This window comes from Aquarana catesbeiana, linkage group LG12 (assembly GCF_042186555.1).
Source record: "Aquarana catesbeiana isolate 2022-GZ linkage group LG12, ASM4218655v1, whole genome shotgun sequence".
Taxonomy (NCBI): Eukaryota; Metazoa; Chordata; class Amphibia; order Anura; family Ranidae; genus Aquarana; species Aquarana catesbeiana.
Window position 1 is genome coordinate 33,351,475 of NC_133335.1, and position 18,405 is coordinate 33,369,879.

Genomic DNA, 18,405 nt, shown 5'->3' on the forward strand with positions numbered 1-18,405 from the left:
ATTCATAGTGTGGGAATCTACAGCAGTGCATGTTCAGAACAAGTTTTACTATCGAAAAATCCCATAAACCCCCTATCAATGCCAAAGGCTCTTTGTGTGCGTTCTTTAGTTTTAAGATGTTAACTCTTGTCAGGAATATTTCTATTTTTCACAGATTTCTAGGGGTGGCCGTGTGTGATACATTACATGTCGGAGCTTAGAGTACGCAAACCCTAGAAATAAACTTCTCTCTTGCTTTAACTTGCTCCCATAATCCCATTCAGTGGCATACCAACAAGGAAGGGGGGTCCACCCCGGGTGCCACACATTGGGAGGTGTCAGGTAGGCCCGAAATGGCTATAGGGCACCCCGGGCACTTGCCCGGTGGGCCAGGGTTTGCCGGGCCGCTACAGGCTCCCGATCTAGTATCTGCAGGTGAAGCAGCGGCCACCCTTAAAAAATATGGCAGCACGCCAACTTTGGAACTGCAGGCTGGGCTCAGGCAGGCATGTCGGGCAGGACTCGGGAGTTGGACAGGCTTAACAAAGACTTGGACAGGGGGCGGGGTGCGCGGTGACGTTACAGAGCTGCATGACTCTGAAGTCACAGCGTGGGCTGCTCTATCTCTTGTATCATGTCTGCAGTCTCTGACCATCTCTTGTATCATGTCTGCAGTCTGACCATCTCTTGTATCATATCTGCAGTCTCTGACCATCTCTGCCAGGTAAAGGATCTGCCCGGGTGCCAAATGCTTTAGGTATGCCCCTGCTCCCATTTGGTGTGATTGCTATGTAATTGAAAGCATTTTGCTATATCTGTTCAATAAGTGCATAAAATACCTGAAAAATCACCACTCTAAGAAAGTCAATCCGGAACCTCTCCTCCAAATTGGAAGCCTCAGGTGCCGGCAATGCTTGTAACAATGGATTTGTGAGAAAAGCCCTGGACAGCCGCACTCAAAATAATAATTGCCTCTATTAATAAAAACAACAAAAATACATGCCACAGCAAGAAGTATAGGGAAACTGAGGCGTTTCACACTATAGTTAGTGCTTAATCATAGCTTTGATTAAGCACTAACTCTAGTGTGAAACGCGTCAGCGTCCCTATACTTCTTGCTGTGGCATGTATTTTTGTTTTTATTAATAAAGGCGATTATTATTATTTTGAGTGCGGCTGTCCAGGATTTTTCTCACAAATCCATTACAAAAAATACCTGTTGACTCTGCCAGACATTTAGTGAAATCGGTGAAATTTTAACTACCTACAGTAAGCTGCCAACACAGTGCTTCTGCCAAGGATGTCAGAAACCATGAAATCAGACCGAGACAGAAGTACAGTTAAATCACACTTGTTTAATAATAAAAGTAATAAAGAACAAACGTAGTCAAAACATAGTCAAAGTTCAGTAACCGGAACGGATAGTCAGCCAAGCCAAAAGTCAGGGATCAATGTAGAGGAACAGCAAGCACAATCTGGAGCCAGAAGGGATGTCGGCAAAGCCAGTCTTTAAACAGGAACGCAGGAGATAGTTTCTTGTGATGTGACCAAAGCAAAGGCAGAGCTCCTCTGGACTGGACGGCTTAAGTAGGCAGGACTGACGAGCAGGATCATCAACAGCTGAGTAACTGTGGAGAGAGATGGGAGCTGGCAATTAGCCGACAGCTGAGCAGCCAGCTCAGAGAAGGAAGGGCTGAGCCCAGCCCTGACAAAGGAGTCTTGTCAACCTTGCTTGGATTACCTCTAGGTGTAGAAGCTAAAGAATATCTCCTGCTATGCTATGGAGATTTGGAGAGGGGAAGGTGTTGAAGTCCAAAGCATATGCAGCCTAGGGTGAAAACATGACCCCAACATAAATATAGTGTTGTCTCTCTAGGACAGGAAGTATGTTATTAGCAGGATCGCCAGGTATAAATAAAGGGGGGAAAAGCCCCAAAAAAGCGATTGCAGCCACCACATCTGAGGACTGGTAAGCTGAAAAACATAACCTTTTGTTCTTGGATTTAGATGCACTTTAAAGCGTCACAGACTTGGAATGTAAGGAGCATGTTTGTTAGGAGTTTGTTGGAAACTCTGTCCAAAAGGGTATATCACACGAGCACCTGGTGATGCTTCAGTTTGATCTGTGATCGTATGCTTTATAGTAAACCTGTACTGTGCATAACAGAGTTATTTTTGCAGGAATGGTTGAAACGCGTAACAAGAAGAAGGCTGGACTGTCAGGAAACTTGTATTCCCATGAATTTGAGTAATTTTTCGGACTTCTGCCCAAAAGTGCGTCAGCTTAGGGCAGGACCAAAATATGTGGAGCAGCATTCCTCTTCCCTCCTGGCATCTCCAGCAACGGTCCGTTGTATTGGGATAGCATTTGTGTAACATATGAGGAGTATGATACCACCCCGTCAAAACTTTAAGGTTGGCTTCTTGAATTTTTGTACAGACTGACAATTTTAGGGAAAATCTCATAACGTGTTGTTGTTGGCCCGACGTAAACGTACGATTTTTAACTCAGTTTCCCATTTTCTCATACAAAATAAGGGCACTTGTACAGAGGGAGTGCTCAGTAAATTATAAGTTGTATATAAAACTTGCGACAGAGTTCCATCATCTGAACAGTATTCATCAAAAGTTGATGACGGCTAAAACTCTGAGGATTTGGTATGGAGTGTAGAAAATAGTGTAATTGGAGGGCATTCCAAAAGGGGAGCTTGGAGGGGCCTGTGTCCCTTGTCAACGAGGCTATAGAAGGCCACAAAAAATGGGATGCTTGACCACGGCCCGATTGGTGTAGGGTCCTAAACGTTTAAGATCTAAGGCCAGGAGAAAATAGTGGGTTCCCTAAAATAGGGAATAAGGGGAAGTCTCGGGTAGAGAGGGAAGCCTGTGTACAGACTTGTGAACATATACGGAGTACCAACTCTGGTGGTAAGTTATCGTAGCACCATAAAGCTCCTTTTAATGGGATGTCTGCAAAGGCATAGTGCAAGTAGAAGCAGTTATTTATGATGTTTGCTGTACCGCAGGACAGTTATTCATTCTTTGTCTTTGGTAAAGATTCACTAGCAAATAAATGGGTTCTTTATCTCAGCCCAGTGTTTTCCCACTGGTTTAGGCTAGAGCTGTAAACGTGATATTTAATAGCTCAGTCTCCCTGCTAAAATCACTACCCATTAATCGAGACGACTAGCAATTGATCACTTAAACAGATGGAACAAATGTCTGTCTATTGAATAGACCACACAAATGGCAAAAGCTGAACCCTAAGCAGATGGAAAAAAAACAAAAAAGCTTTGTAATCTTAATACATCATTACATGTATTTTGAAATGCAAGCAGTGTTCTTACGGCCTTGCCTGAATGTGGCCTGGTATCAGCACATTGCTGTCCCTATATAGCAGAGCTGGCGTGTGAGAGGAAGAAGCAGGAGAAGGCAATCAGTTCAGGTGCAAAGAAGTATGCTGATGGGAGGAGAGAGTAGAGTGATCTACTGTAGATAGACATACAAAAAGAGCTGATATGAAATGGGTAGAGGTAGTGCCTCAGTTCCAAAGTAGTATGCACACAACAAAAAAATATTTAGCCCACGGGACTTTTAAAGAGTCACACCTCAAACAAAATATATAAAAAATATGAAAAATGTATTCACATACATTTAAAAACCACATACAATATAACAACTTGTTAATGAACATCAATGCATAACATAGTGTATCACATGAAACCTTTTTGATAGGACCTACAAATGCCATAGAGATACCACCATCAATCTGAAGCAACCGTGCAACTAATCTTGATGCGTTTCGCAAGACAACTCTCACTTCTTCATGAGAGGCACAGGGGAGTATGGTTAATCGCAAGATGCTTACCAACTCATACCATGGTGGTCAGGCTGCAAAGTATATGAAAAAACTCATATATAGCCATGTATATGGTACCCCAAAAGGGAAAAAGAAAAACCAATAGAGCCTGCCAAGAGGTCCACTACTCCACCAGCATCAAGCACCAGGTGGATGGCTCCACGCGGTGGTAACACCGATGGGGAAATTTGCTTCTATCCCTTAGGACTTCATTCAAAGACATCCAGTTTTCCGGTTCGCTATGCTTAATCTCCCACTCTTAAGGACGATACCACCTTTTCAACAGCAGCTCTATGCTTGGCTTGTTTTTTGCATCAAACCAGACCAGTTTGAGGCAGAAAACAAGCCGAGCGCAGAGCTGCTGCCGTTGAAAAGGTGGTATCGTCCTCATGAATGGGAGATTAAGCATAACGAACTGGAAAACTGGATGTCTTTGAATGAAGTCCTATTTGGTGAAAAGGGTGTTCAGTGTTACCACGGCGTGGAGCCATCCACCTGGTGCCTGATGCTGGTGCTGATATACAGATCCTGGTTATATGCCTGTTTTATCTCTTCTTTTGGCAAGGAGATTGCAGCACACCACACCATGGTGTAAATTCAATCACACACTGAAGCAGGTGCTGGGGTCTCATCTCTTCCTTTCACTAAACTCTTATGGACAGCCTTTTATTTGTTCTTTAGAGCTGCATATGGACTTTTCATGTATTTTTATTTGCTAATCAAACAAATTGTGCTGGCTGCTTCATCATTTGCTATTTTTTTTTTTTCCAAAAAATTTACTTTATTGAAAAATAGAAAATCATTACAGAAATCTTAATCATTGGTTAAACAGTTAAGAGATACATAGTAACGAAATGTCCCAGCAAATATAGACAATCACTTCCACACTGGATCATTTGTGGAAGGGGTTAAGGACTCAACCTAAACCTTCAATTGGGTCATAACTGGCCGATAACAGACACTCCGAGGAAAGTCTATCATATATTCGTTTGAAGTACCGATATGCAGGTCTTGTAACATGAGAAAGGAATATGACAGATGTAGGATGTAGTTTGTATATAGCTCTAGATGGATGTGGACATGGTTAGTGGGTGGTTAGAGTAGCTTCATGTGTGTCTTAAGTTTGACCTTTGGGTTGGGTGTTCAAAGACTGTGTGAAGTGGGAAGATTGTGTGCCCACGTGGGTGTCTAGATGGGGAGCGTAGGGAATGGGGGGTGGGGGGGGGTGGGGAGGACTGGGAAAGGTGGGGCGGTGGGAGAGGGGGGGGTAGAATGGGATGTCTCTGGCAAATGTCGTTCGACTATGGTATTTTTGAGAGAGCATTGGATAATTTTGGGGGGTAACTCCTGGGTAAAGGAAGAGTTATTGGTTAGAGGGCTATATTATATGGGGGTTAGGTAACAAGAGAATTTAAGTGAGGCCTATCACAGATAGGGACCTCCTTTACATCATTTGCTATTATAGTATGTTGTAGCACGGATACCTTCACATATTCATGGTGATTTGTTGCAAAGACGTGGTATTAAATCATTACGTTCGTGTTTGGGGTTTTTTTTTTGTCCCACATAAAATTAGCTTGACTGACAGTGTGTGTAGGGGTTTCTTTTAATTCTTTTTTAATAGTTTTAACATTTTAGTACAAAAGCCCCTTTACCAGTTCCCAGTGTGCCACCCCTTACCAGACTGGTATCCTTTTCAGAGGCGACTTTTCCAGGAACAAGAATTTTACAAAGAAAACACCAGCCTTTCTTTTAAAGAAAAGGTCATTTGCTTTATTGGGCTGTATTAAGAGCCTATTGTTTGCCCGAGAAAAGACTGGCTCGGAGGGAGTCTTCTGTATTGTCACACACAAACCTATAACTGTCCAGTTGGTCATGAACCATACTGAAACATTAAAAAAGGCCTGTTACCAACTGAAATAAAAAAATGGAAAGTACAGAAAAATGTAGTATTTTAAAGTCATACTTGGAGTGTTTTTCCTTTCTTTGAAGTGATATTAACCGCTTGCCGCAGTTGTACTGCGGCAACATGGCTCGGCTGCGCGAATCGCCATCACGTTACGCCGATTTATTTGTGGCCACTAGGGGCGCGAGCACGCCCGCTACTCGCCCCCGGAGCTGATGCGAGTGCACGGCGGTCGCGATGACCGCTGGGCTCCCACGATCGCTCGTGACACGGCGAGAACCGGGATCTCTGTGTGTAAACACAGATCTCGGTTCTCTGAGGGGAGAAGAGACTGATCGTGTGTTTATACAAAGTATGAACACACGATCTATCTCTTCCCCTAGCAAGTCCCATCCCACCTTCAGTTAGAACACATAGCAGGGAACACAGTTAACCCCTTGATCGCCCCCCTAGTGTTAACCCCTTCACTGCCAGTGATATTTTTACAGTAATCAATGCATTTTTATAGCACTGATCGCTGAATAAATGCCAATGTTCCCAAAAATGTGTCAAAATTGTCCGATGTGTCTGCCATAATGTCGCAGTCACGATTAAAATCGCAGATCTCCGCCGTTACTAGTAGTAAAATAATAATAAAAATGCTATAAATCTATCCCATATTTTGTAGGCGCTATAACTTTTGCGCAAACCAATCAATATACGCTTATTGCGATTTTTATTAACAAAAAATATGTAGAAGAATACATAATCGGCCTAAACTGAGAAAAAAATAGCTTTTTTTAAAAAAAAATGGGGATATTTATTATAGCAAAAAAGTACAAAATATTGTATTTTTTATCAAAATCGTCGCTGTTTTTTTTGTTTATAGCGCAAAAAATAAAAACCGCAGAGATGATCAAATACCACCAAAAGAAAGTTCTATTTGTGGGGAAAAAAGGACGTCAATTTTGTTTGGGTACAACATCACACAACCACGCAATTGTCAGTTAAAGCGACTCAGTGCCGAATCGCAAAAAAATGGCCCGGTCACTGAGCAGCCCAATCTTCTGGGGCTGAAGCAGTTAAAGTCAATTTAAAAAAAAAAACAAAAAAACAAACATGTCCTGCTTGCCTGCTCTGTGCAGCGATTCTGCACAGAGCAGCCCTGATCCTCCTCTTCTCGGGTCCCCACCAGCACTCCTGGCCCCTCTCTCCTGTCGAGTGCCCCCAGAGCAAGCAGCTTACAATGATGCAGTGCAGAAAAAATGCAGCATGCCTGTGTGGGTTAAAAGTGATTTGATATGTGTTGGAAGGGACTCCTTTATACCATACTGCAGTTATGTGTTTTTGAATTGCATTGCGCTGGGCTGGGAAGTAGAGAAGAGCACCGCCTGCTGTGGAAGTGACGAGTAAGGTAAACATTTTTTGAACCAATCCATTAACTATTGACAGGGCCGCCATCATGGGGGTACAGCCGTCACAACTGTAGGGGCCCCGGGGGCCCGCCCGGGGCAGAAGAATGCAGGACGGGTGAAGGCGGAGCCGTGCTGTGCAGTACAGAAATGATTTCACAGCTTCTGCTGTTGTCGTGTCACTGAGTTCAGACATCGAGCTCTTTACTGCCACCTCTGGCTACTATGTGTATGTGCACCCCTCGTGTGATTTGTACTGAGCTTCTCAGCAACATGTCAGCTTTGTGAAAACCGTCTGGGACTAAGTGGGAAGACCTTCTTTACAATTAGGGGCTGTGAGGAAAAGGGAGGGGGACTGTTTGTGCACAGGGAGGGGGCCAGAGCCTTGTGTGTTTACAGGTTTGTGTATGTGAGGGGCTGACATATATACAGGTGTGTGGGGGGGGCTGACATATATACAGGTGTGTGTGGGGGGGCTGACATATATACAGGTGTGTGGGGGGGTGGGGCGCTGACATATATACAGGTGTGTGGGGGGCTAACATATATACAGGTGTGTGGGGGGCGCTGACATATATACAGGTGTGTGGGGGCTAACATATATACAGGTGTGTGGGGGGGCGCTGACATATATACAGGTGTGTGGGGGGGGTGGGGTGCTGACATATATACAGGTGTGTGGGGGGCTAACATATATACAGATGTGTGGGGGGCGCTGACATATATACAGGTGTGTGGGGGCTAACATATATACAGGTGTGTGGGGGGGCGCTGACATATATACAGGTGTGTGGGGGGGGCGGGGCGCTGACATATATACAGAGGTGTGGGAGGCGCTGACATATATACAGGTGTGTGGGAGGCGCTGACATATATACAGAGGTGTGGGAGGCGCTGACATATATACAGGTGTGTGGGAGGCGCTGACATATATACATGTGTGGGGGGCTGACATATATACAGGTGTGGGGGGCGCTGACATATATACAGGTGTGTGGGGGGGCTGACATATATACAGGATTGCAGGGGGGGCTGAGTGCGTACAGGTGAGGTGTGCGGATTCGGTAGGATGGCCCATGGGCAAGCCCTGGGGAATGTTGGTGGTCAGGCTCAGGGGGGAGGGGCCAAGGCCTAAAGCTGTGTAAGGGGCTCAACAATTTCTGATGGCTGTCCTGACTATTGGCAGTGCAGGGTGAGAGGGTTGGGTGCGATTTTTCTTTTTCAGTATATTGGTGGAGTTCAGCTTTAAAGTGGTTGTAACCAAGAAAAACCTGCTTTGGTCGGACGTGCATGCTGGAAAACCAGCAGCCGACCAACTCCTGATAAGTGCTCTCAGCCAATGGCAGAGAGGGCTGATTGGAGTGTTCTGGCAGGGTGGCCGTCCCACTGCCAGAACACAACAGCTCAGCAGGGGAGAGAGGACAGTTTTTTGGTGCAACCTGCTGGATTGCACAACAAAAAAAACTGTAGTGTGTACCGGATTTTAGTGTGCCTTAGTGGTTGCTGATCCATGATTACTGTGGGCAGTTTACGTGCCTCCGTCAGCCTGCAGTCTCTCCCCCTCCCTCCCTGTTCGTGTCAGCTCAGGAGTCTGTGTGTCAGCCATCTCCTCCCGCCCCTCCCCTCTCCTCCCGCTATGGCAGTAAAATCGCTAATCCCAAATCCTGGAAGCCCCTCTGTTACAGAAATATATACTGTGCAGTATCTGTGTTTTGGAAATTATGCAGCAAAATGCCCTATATCAGAGCACTGCTGTGCGCTCACGTGACCTCCTCCCGCTCTCCTCCTCCTCCTCTCCTCCTGGCTGACGTCAATGGGAAATCTTAGCCCCTCCCACTGTAGTCCTCAGATTGGGGAAGCTGAAGTTTTGTGAATGCCCAGAGGCCCTCTGAAATAAGGTATTTCACTGCATATTTTCTAAAAATCACAGGTACAGCATATCGTTTTATTACAGAGGGGATTCCAGGATTTGTGATTCGTGACTTTACGACCACTTTAACAACCTGTGGAGTATGGAAGGAATCTCCCCTTTCCCGAAGAGGGTTTTTTGTTTCTTTCTCAAACTGGAATCTTGTGTCAGGGATGGGCTCAGCCCTCCCTTCTCAGCGCTCAGCTGTCGGTTAATTGCCAGCACTCCTCATTGTTCCACAGTGCCTCACCTGGTGATCATTTCCTGCTCGTCAGCCATCCCCCTTCTGGCTATTTAAACTGCCTGATTCATTCTCCCATGCCTTCGCCTTGGTCAACATATCTGAGGATTATCTGCTGTGTTCCTGTTAAAGACTTGCCTGGATGACGTCCCTTCTGGTTCGTGATCCTGTTTGCTGTCTCCGACTACGCTGATCTCTGGCTTCCTGATTTACTGGCTTACACTGACTTTTACTGCATTTTCTGTCTCCCTCTGATTCATTGTTCCTGACATCTTGGGAGTTTGAACTTGATGGACATTTTGTATCTTTTCTTTACGCCTTTCTTCTTTTTTTTTTTATATTAACTGTGTAAACATGGTTTTTGGGATAATCCACTTTTTACCTAGTCATTGTTCCATTCACTGTCCCATTAAGTAATTGCTGAAATATGAGTACATACATGAGTACAAGTACATGAGCTGAAAATCGGCAGAAAATGGTCGCTTCAGCATGAAATGGATACATTTTGGCCCATGTGTACAGCTATCTGTTCTTTGGTCTGCCTTGGTATGGTGATCTCTGGTTTCTTTTCATTCAACCCAACGGGTTGAATGAAAAAAGACTTGGTGTGCACTGGGCTTAAGTACAGTGGTAGCTGCTTGTGTAATAACTACTTGGACTAATAAACATTCCAAAGTACACAAAGGCTTACCGTGCCAATTAGCATTGGATAGGGTCCAGGAAGCTCTTCTCGGAGTGTGAACGTATCAATAATCCAGTCCCTCTTTTGGCGATGTAATGCACTCCTTTTATTGAGTTCCTGAAGAATGATAAATAATGTTGTGAAGATATGCATGGAACAGCTGTCTTGTATTCTGTTCAATAACAAAACTGAAAAAGTTTTAGCCTAAAGTGGAAGCTTGGTCAAAATCTAACGCTTAACCTACGCCGAGCCCCCCCCCCCCAAATCTATCCAATCCTGTAAAAAAGATCTGTACACTTGCTTATTCTGAAGTCAATCTGGTCCGATTTCATCATGATCTGTTCTATTTAGAGGTGAAGTCACTGACAAGGGCTCCAAATGCCTGGGGTATGACATCACCCATAGACTTACTATGGGGCGTCCATAGTCGGCTGTCCCTCCTCTACATTGAAGCCGCCACTGACAGCTGATCATGTGGCTTCAGAATTGGTAAGTGTAGTATACATATCTTTTCTTTACAGGGTTAGATAGAATAGGCCTAGAATGGGAGTAGGTTTAGATTTTGGCTAAACTTCCAATATAAAGCAAAGCTGTGGCTGGGGTTTGAAAATAAAAATGTTTGTGCTTTACAAACATAAATGTAACACTGACTGTAGACTGTGCAGGCACTGAAATGTAATTCTGTCTGGCATTTCACAGCCAGAATCGCTTATCCTTAAGTTACTCTGTCCGACCTGTAATCAAGTTGTTGTTTCTGCACCCCTGACAAGCAGTGCTGTGTAACCAGAGGCTGTTCTGAGAGCATGCTGGTCTGATCTGACTATTCGCCTACATAACACAGTACCAGCCTTGAAGTGCACTCCTGAGTGCTGCACAGAGATCCCGTTACTCCGGGAGGCACTTTGTAAATGAGCAGGCATGAGATCTGGAGAGAACAGGTAGAAATTGGCATCTGCAATCAACCCCTGGTTCTCATGGAGGAATCGAAGATGCTGGCACCCATGGTATTCCTGCAGCCATCTACAAAGTCCTGAGATATAGATTTTGAACAGTACAGTACCATCTGCAGTGTACTTATCCCCGTTCATTGCCATTGGGTTCTCTGATCATTCATCACCCCTGGTTATCTCAAAGGAATCAAGATGGTAGCTCCCATGGCACTGTAACATCCCTATGCTGAGCCCTAAGAAAAATATTTTAAACAGTACACTATTATCTTCAGGGTAGGCATCTCCAATCATTATCATTTGTTAATGATTGGTGTTTCCATGGCCTGGGTATAGAATTTATTTTAAAGGGGGATTCTTATGCCGCGTACACACGAGCGGAATTTCCGGCGGACTAGGTCCGACGGGATTAGTCTGGCGGACAATCCGATAGTGTGTGGGCTAGTCCGATAGCTTTTCGGGATAAAAATCCGACGGACCTAGAAATAGAATATGTTTCAAATCTGTGCCTACGGACTCAAAGTCCGACGGACTAAAATTGGGAACACTGTTCATCTGTGTGCTGGTCCGACGGACCAAATACGACGCAAGCTAAGCTATTGGCTATTGAACGTCCTTTTTTAGTCCCGTTTACGTCATCACGTTCAAAACGAACGGACTTAAGAACGGACTTAGACCTATTGTGTGTGGCCAAGTCCGTTGGTTCGGAAAGACCGTCAGACCTAGTCAGAAAGTCCGGCGGACTAAAGTTGGCTCGTATGTACGCGGCATAAGACACACTTAATTTACTGAACTAGCTTTTTGGCTCCACCATGCAGTTTTACTGTACCCTTTTTTCTGTACTTAAACTACAAGCAAGCAAAGAATATAATTCTGCTCCATCCAATATTGAACTGTACCCTATTAACTAAATGCTTACGAAACCAGTTCTTAGCAAGCAGGAGAAGTTATTTAATTTAAGGTGACTTGCAATTTTATCTTAACTGGAGATCTTGACTAAAAAAAGCAAGTAATTTCAGGTACAACACGCAAAGAGTCTGGGAAATTTTGACTACAAGCTATCTCAGTTGTTAAATGTAAAAATAGTTTCTTCTAAATGATACACCTTAAGGCTTCTTTCAGACTTGCGGTACTGCTTAGCGCCCTCTGAAAAGACCTGCTACTGCTGCCTCCTGAAATCCTGTGTGTTTTTTGTTTTTTTTTTTCCATTGCCAAGTGGCAATTTTACATTGCACTGCAACTACGAGTTGAGCATTTGACTCCCAGTTGTGGTGCGGCTGTATTGAACTCAATAGCCAAGTTTGACAGGGAATGCTAACCTGTCTAACTCTGCACCCCGAGATATAAATGCAATGGCATGTTTAACTGACCTGTCTGGTCCTATTTTTACAATTCTGGGTAGGCGCCCATCTGAAACGGCATTGAAGCATACTTCAGACACAGAAATGGCTTTTTCCTTTTGCTCATTCTACGTCAACTTTTTGTGGAGTAGAACGTCTTGGAACACCTATTTGGTTTTTATGCAATATGACACTGATAGACGTTCTCCCTAATTCCTGTCCTGGGAACATCATGTTTCTTCCTCTCAGTGTGTCATCTTTCCTATAGCAACAAAGCAAGCAGTGAAAACCCTTTCATGGGTTCAAATATTTTCCCAATATCATTTGGGAACGAAACTAGCAGTGGACCCTCACAGGGGTTCTTAAAGATCCCCAGTCTCAAAACTAGTTGTGGCGCTACCCCTGTAGTAGATGTTGATTAGGATGGATCCTCTGCTTTTTTTTCCTCGCCCTTTTTTCAAAAAAACTCAGCTACTCTAACCAACCAGGATAAGTGTATAAACCTACAATATCACAGGAAACCACTGAGGGTAATACTTAGTACCCAAGTGTAGTGCCATATCAAGGGAAACAGACACAAAACCAGGTAATAAAGGCAAACTTGATATATTGTGACCCAATATGGTCGATAACTAAGCAAGCATAAAACAGTTACAATACAATGGTAACAACACAATTTAGCATACAAAATGATTAACCATAAAGACTAGGCATAAGATGACATTTGGCGTCTAGATCAGCATTAAGGCCAAATCAAGTGCAGCAGTGAAGAGTAATGAAGTTTACTTCGTACTGGAACTATACTGCCAAAGTGCATTTATGGTGGCGCTACCAGTCTTAGACCGACTAGGTATGCACTGTCCAAAAGAAGAGGGGGAGGGGGGCAATGCAACAAAGGGGACTTGCATAATAATTATGGAAGGGGCAGTCCTTTCAAATGTTCTTTTGCCTGCTATTATTGGGGCCCTTTTAAGAGCATTGGTGCACTTAACAGTCCCATGCAGTAACAGTCCCATGCAGTAACCTGCATGCAGTATAGGTACAATATAGGTGCGGTATAGTCTCTGGTAGATCTGGTTCAGATTCAGTAAAGTTTCAGTAATGCGGTATAGCAGGGGGTGTCCAACTCAATTTCATCACGGGCTGCATCAGCATTATGGTAGCACTCAAAGGGTTGATTGTATCTGTAAAGCCGCGTACACGCGATCGGAATTTCCGACGGGAAATGTTCGATGTGAGCTTGTTGTCGGAAAGTCCGACTGTGTGTATGCTCCGTCAAACATTTGCTGTCGGAATTTCTGCACACAAATGTTTGAGAGCGGGTTCTCAAATTTTCCAACAACAAAACTTTCTGTCGGAAAGTCCGATCGTCTGTACACAAGTCCGTCGCACAAATGTTCACGCATGCTCTGAGTCAAGCAGAAGGAGCCGCACTGGTTAATGAACTTCCTTTTTCTCGGCTCGTCATACGTCTTGTACGTCACCGCGTTCTTGACGTTCGTAATTTCCGACAACATTTGTGTGTCCGTGTGTATGCAAGATAAGTTTGAGCCAGCATCCTTCGGAAAAAATCCACGGTTTTGTTGTCGGAAAATCTGATCATGTGTACGGGGCATAAGGCTAGATGTCCAGTGCACTGTGCATCCCCTTACATCAGATTTTAAGAGCCTTCCCCCTCACCATCAGAAGTCAAAAGTCCCGACTCTTACATCACAATGCACAACCCTCCCCCCTTACCTTGTGCTGCTGGGGGCAGAGCTGGGAAGCAAAGTGCGGGGTCTGGAGGAGGGCTGGAGTCAGCTGCCAGAGTCTGCTGAATGCTGAGGCCAGGGAAGATGGAAACAAGAGGGTGCTGCGGCTGCACAGAGAGGAGCAGGATCTGTAGAAGGAGTTCTGTTGTCCTCTCTGCTGCCACGGCTGCATAAGTGGGTACCGCAGCTGCAGGAGAGGTGCAAGGGCCACATGAAATGGCCTGGAGGGCCAGATTCGGCCCATGGGCCTTGTGTTTGACACATGTGCGGTATAGGGTTGGTATAGGTGCAGTCTAGGTTTGGAATAAATGCAGTATGGATTGGGTACACTTGGTGTCCTGCTCTCAGTGGGCTCAGTCCATTCTAGCAGTATCAGCAATTGGCGAATAGCCCTCTTACCAGTCCCTGGGATGCTGTGGTGACCTCTCACTGTAGAAGAGGTGACCCCCCTTGGTCTCTCCCAGATGGCCTCCAGTGATCGCGGGGAAGCAGGGATGAGTGAACGCTCCACTCTCCCTGCAACAGCAGTGCGGGTGCCGTGAAATGGGCAGTGTTGCACTGCCCCTGGGTGTCCTCACTCTCAGGCGCAAATCTCCTCTGGTATCTTCTCCCGCTGGCAGGCAAATATTCAGACAGAGGTGCGCTCTCTCTCAAACACCCTTGGTGCCAAGAGGAACGAATGTTTAGGAAAAAAAATCCTCTCCTACTCCTCCTGCTGCACAGGCTCTATTGATCCCTGTAGTGTAAGGATTGGCATCATCATAAGGCTGCCATCTCCCCAAAATACAACTCCCAGGATTCTCCACACTCTGCAAAGAAGTCTGTGGACTTTCATGGCTTTAGCACTCCCTTTGCTGGGTGGAGGAAAATGATGCATCATAACATCGGTATCTCAGAGGGAGCAGAGGGAGAGAAGAATAGAAGGCAATGTCTCCTTCCCCATATTGTTGTAGCCTAGTACCTGGCTACATAGTAAAGAGTTCAGGCTAGAACTGGACTTGAAATGTATTTGGAGGTCTGAAAAAAACATGGTTGGAAGCAGACTTAAAATTGGGTATTTTTAACTGCAATTTCCAAAACGGCTTGTATAGCAATTATGTTAGCTGTGCTTTAGCAGAACAATGGTACACTTAATTGCAAAGTACAAACCGTGAACTCATCCATCTGTTAAGGGAACAAACCAAATATGGCTTTTCTGTGGCCAGAATATACCACATAAGTTTCCCTGGGGTGTTTATTGGGCTTCTACTTGGATTTCATAACTGTATTATAAAGTATACGTCATGAGATTTTAAATAAGGATGAAAAGAAAACATAAATCTTGCCAAATATTAAACTCAACATATGGAACATGTAGGACCAAGCTGGCACCGTATTTTTTTTTTCACAAAGAAACGGTTCATCAGCTGTTGAGGAACTACTATACTGTATGTGCTCAATCAACAGCTGGAGGGGAACAATTTTAAGCAAAATGCAGTAAGGAAAATAAGACCAGGAGGCCCCCATAACTTTTTATATTCTGATGCTGTTTCTTTTGGGTTTTAGTAGCAGGAGTAGCTAAGGGCAAGCTCCTTTTCAAAGCAAAATAATCTCCTGATATAATTTTGTGTATCTGGAAACTGGTTTGTGGGGACTAATGCCAATTAGTTTAAAGGGGTTGTAAACCTTCATGGTTTTTCACCTTAATGCATTTTATGTAGGGCCATCTTTAATATTGATTGGACCCTGGGCAAAAAATTTCTTGGGCCGCCCCCCTCCATGCAGTTTTGCTGTCCACCTGCTCTGAGAAATGCAATAAATAGCAGCTAGACTCAAAATCCATTTGCCAGAGGTTACAGTGTATCATTACCGCTCACTGACTGGTTGCTAGAGGTTACAGCACACATTATGGCTCACTGATTGGTTGCTAGAGGTTACAGCACATCATCTCCTCACTGCCTGCACACCATGGACTGGGGAGGTGAGGGGACCCATTAATAGACAGAAAACTTCTATGGATCCTAGGGCTCCTGGGATCAGTGACAGTGCTGGAAGGAGTGTGATCGTTAGGCTTGATGACCACAGTTGTAGGCAGGACTTTCAAGCATGCCCCTTTATCTCCTCAGTGGGCAGCATTCAGTATAGGTGACGGTGGATATGACCTCAAGGGGGCATGACATACATATGAATACTGCCTCTATTTACATGTGAATGCTGCCGGTCTGCCGCTATTTACATATGAATGCCACCGCTATTTACATATCAATACCGGTATTTCCATGTAAACACAGGGTCTGCAGGTGAGTCATCTGTACACAACAGTAGGGCAGAGCTGGGCAGCATTAGTACCAACTTCACACTGAGATATCGAGACACAGCACGGGACTAAAACCTCAAGGGACAAGGGAATTTAAACCGGGATAGTTGGCAAGAATGAGGCAGCTGCTTTGGGCCCCACAACAATGACAGGGCCCAGGACAGCTGCCCCTTTTGCCCTGCCTTAAAGACGGCCCTGATTCTATGCATCAAGGCAGGGGTCCTCAAACTTTTTAAACGGGGGCCAGTTCACTGACCCTCAGACCGTTAGAGGGCGGGACTATAGTTTAAAAAAAAAAACTATGAACAAATTCCTAATCACACTGCACATATCTTATTTTGAAGTGAAAAAACAAAATGGGAACAAATACAATATTTAAAATGAAGAACAAGTAAAGTTAAATCAACAAACTTACCAGTATTTCAATGGGAAAATACAAATATACACATATATACACAGCGCTACAAAAACAATATACCAGCAATAACTTTGCCCACACAGAGACATACAGACTGCACTGCCCATCAATGCAGTCTGATCAGTGTCCATCAATGCTCGCCAACGCAGCCTAATCAGTGCCCGCCAGCCCCCCCCTCACCATTATTGCAAGCCCTTCCTCACCATCATTGCAAGCCCCCCCTCACAGCCTTACTGTGCCAAACAATGTCTCACCAGTCAGTGTGTGTGCACATTGGGCATCTCCTGCTGCTGTGTCACGGCTTACTGCGAAAAGTTCGGAGCGCGATGTGATAAAAGTCCCACCCTCCTCCTACCTAGACCAGCTCGTGTGATAGACAGAACACTGCCTCTATCACACTAGCTGGTCTAGGAGGAGGGCGGAACTTTTATCACAGAGTGCCCGAACTTTTAACAGTGAGCTCCGTGACACAGCAGTCTCCCGCTGTGTTACAACCGTCCCGCCCCGAGGCCTGGCCTGGGTGGGGTGGGCTGAATAAATGTCCTCGGCGGGCCGCATGTGGCCCACGGGCCGTAGTTTGAGGACACCTGCATTAAGGTGAAAAACCTTCTGTGGTGCTGCAGCCCCCCCCCCGAGCCCCCGTTTTACTTACCCGACCCCGATCTTTCTCCAGCCGGGAACAAGCACACCAGCACTAGCTGGTGTCTCATGTCCGGATTGCATGGATTTAGCAGCGCAGCCATTGGCTCCGGCTGCTGTCAATCAAATCCAATGATGCAGCGCCGGGGGCGGGGCCGAATCCTGCATTCTGTGTGAATGGGCACAGATGCGGGACTCGGGAGCGCGCCCGCATAGGTGTCCACCAAGGAGAGCACTTCTTCAACACGGACACTCGATGCGGAGAGGAGCCACCAGCGTTGTTGAGGGACCCCAAAACAGGAGGATTGGGGCCACTCTGTGCAAAACGAAATGCACAGTGGAGGTAAGTATGAAATTTTTTTTTTTTTTTTTTTAAACGATGGTTTACAACCCCTTTAATTACAGTTATTTACACAGTGTTTTCTTTATTCAAAACCTTTTAATCACGATGTTACTTTTATGGTAGCCAGAGTTAATTTTTGTTTCACTAGAACTTGGGTCTAAAATGGCCAGTTTAACAAGTAAAGCATGTTAATATCCTTCCTGGATTTTTTTTTTTTTTTGAGTTGAGCATGAAAAACTTTATTTTTTATTTTTTTATAATCAATTCTTATTAGGTTTTTACATACTGATACAAACAGGTATCACAAAGGAAATAATCCAACAATGTGCTGCTATAACTCGTCACCGGCATGGATTTTCAGTAAACGAATATAGTACAAAGAGCAACCTTGTTGTAAGGAGCACCTTTCACAGGGTCGAAAAATAGGCAATCCGAGTCAAATCAAAACTATTATACAGTACAATGTGAAGAGGCTGCAGATAGAAATGCCATTCATTAAAAAGGGAAAAAATAATAGAGAAAAATAAATACATGTTATTCAGTGACATTAAAGGAATGTGTATGCCTTGTGACAAATACCAAAGATAATATAAAATAAAATTACACAGACTACACTCAAAGTAAAAAGTTATGAGCCAACATGAGAACATTAACCCATACTGGACAGGTTATTAATTATCTGTTTTTTTGTATGAATAGTACATCCA

At 44.7% G+C, this 18,405-nt stretch overlaps 1 protein-coding gene across 1 annotated transcript in view; it reads right to left on the reverse strand.

The window, feature by feature from the left end:
- LOC141114076 (cadherin-like protein 26) overlaps positions 1–18,405 on the reverse strand; it is a 130,897-nt gene that overhangs the window by 85,098 nt on the left and 27,394 nt on the right. Inside the window, exon 2 of the mRNA XM_073607537.1 lies at positions 9,974–10,081. Coding sequence (XP_073463638.1) covers positions 9,974–9,988 — 15 coding nt within the window. The 5' untranslated portion in view covers positions 9,989–10,081. The remainder of the gene's footprint in view (positions 1–9,973; positions 10,082–18,405) is intronic.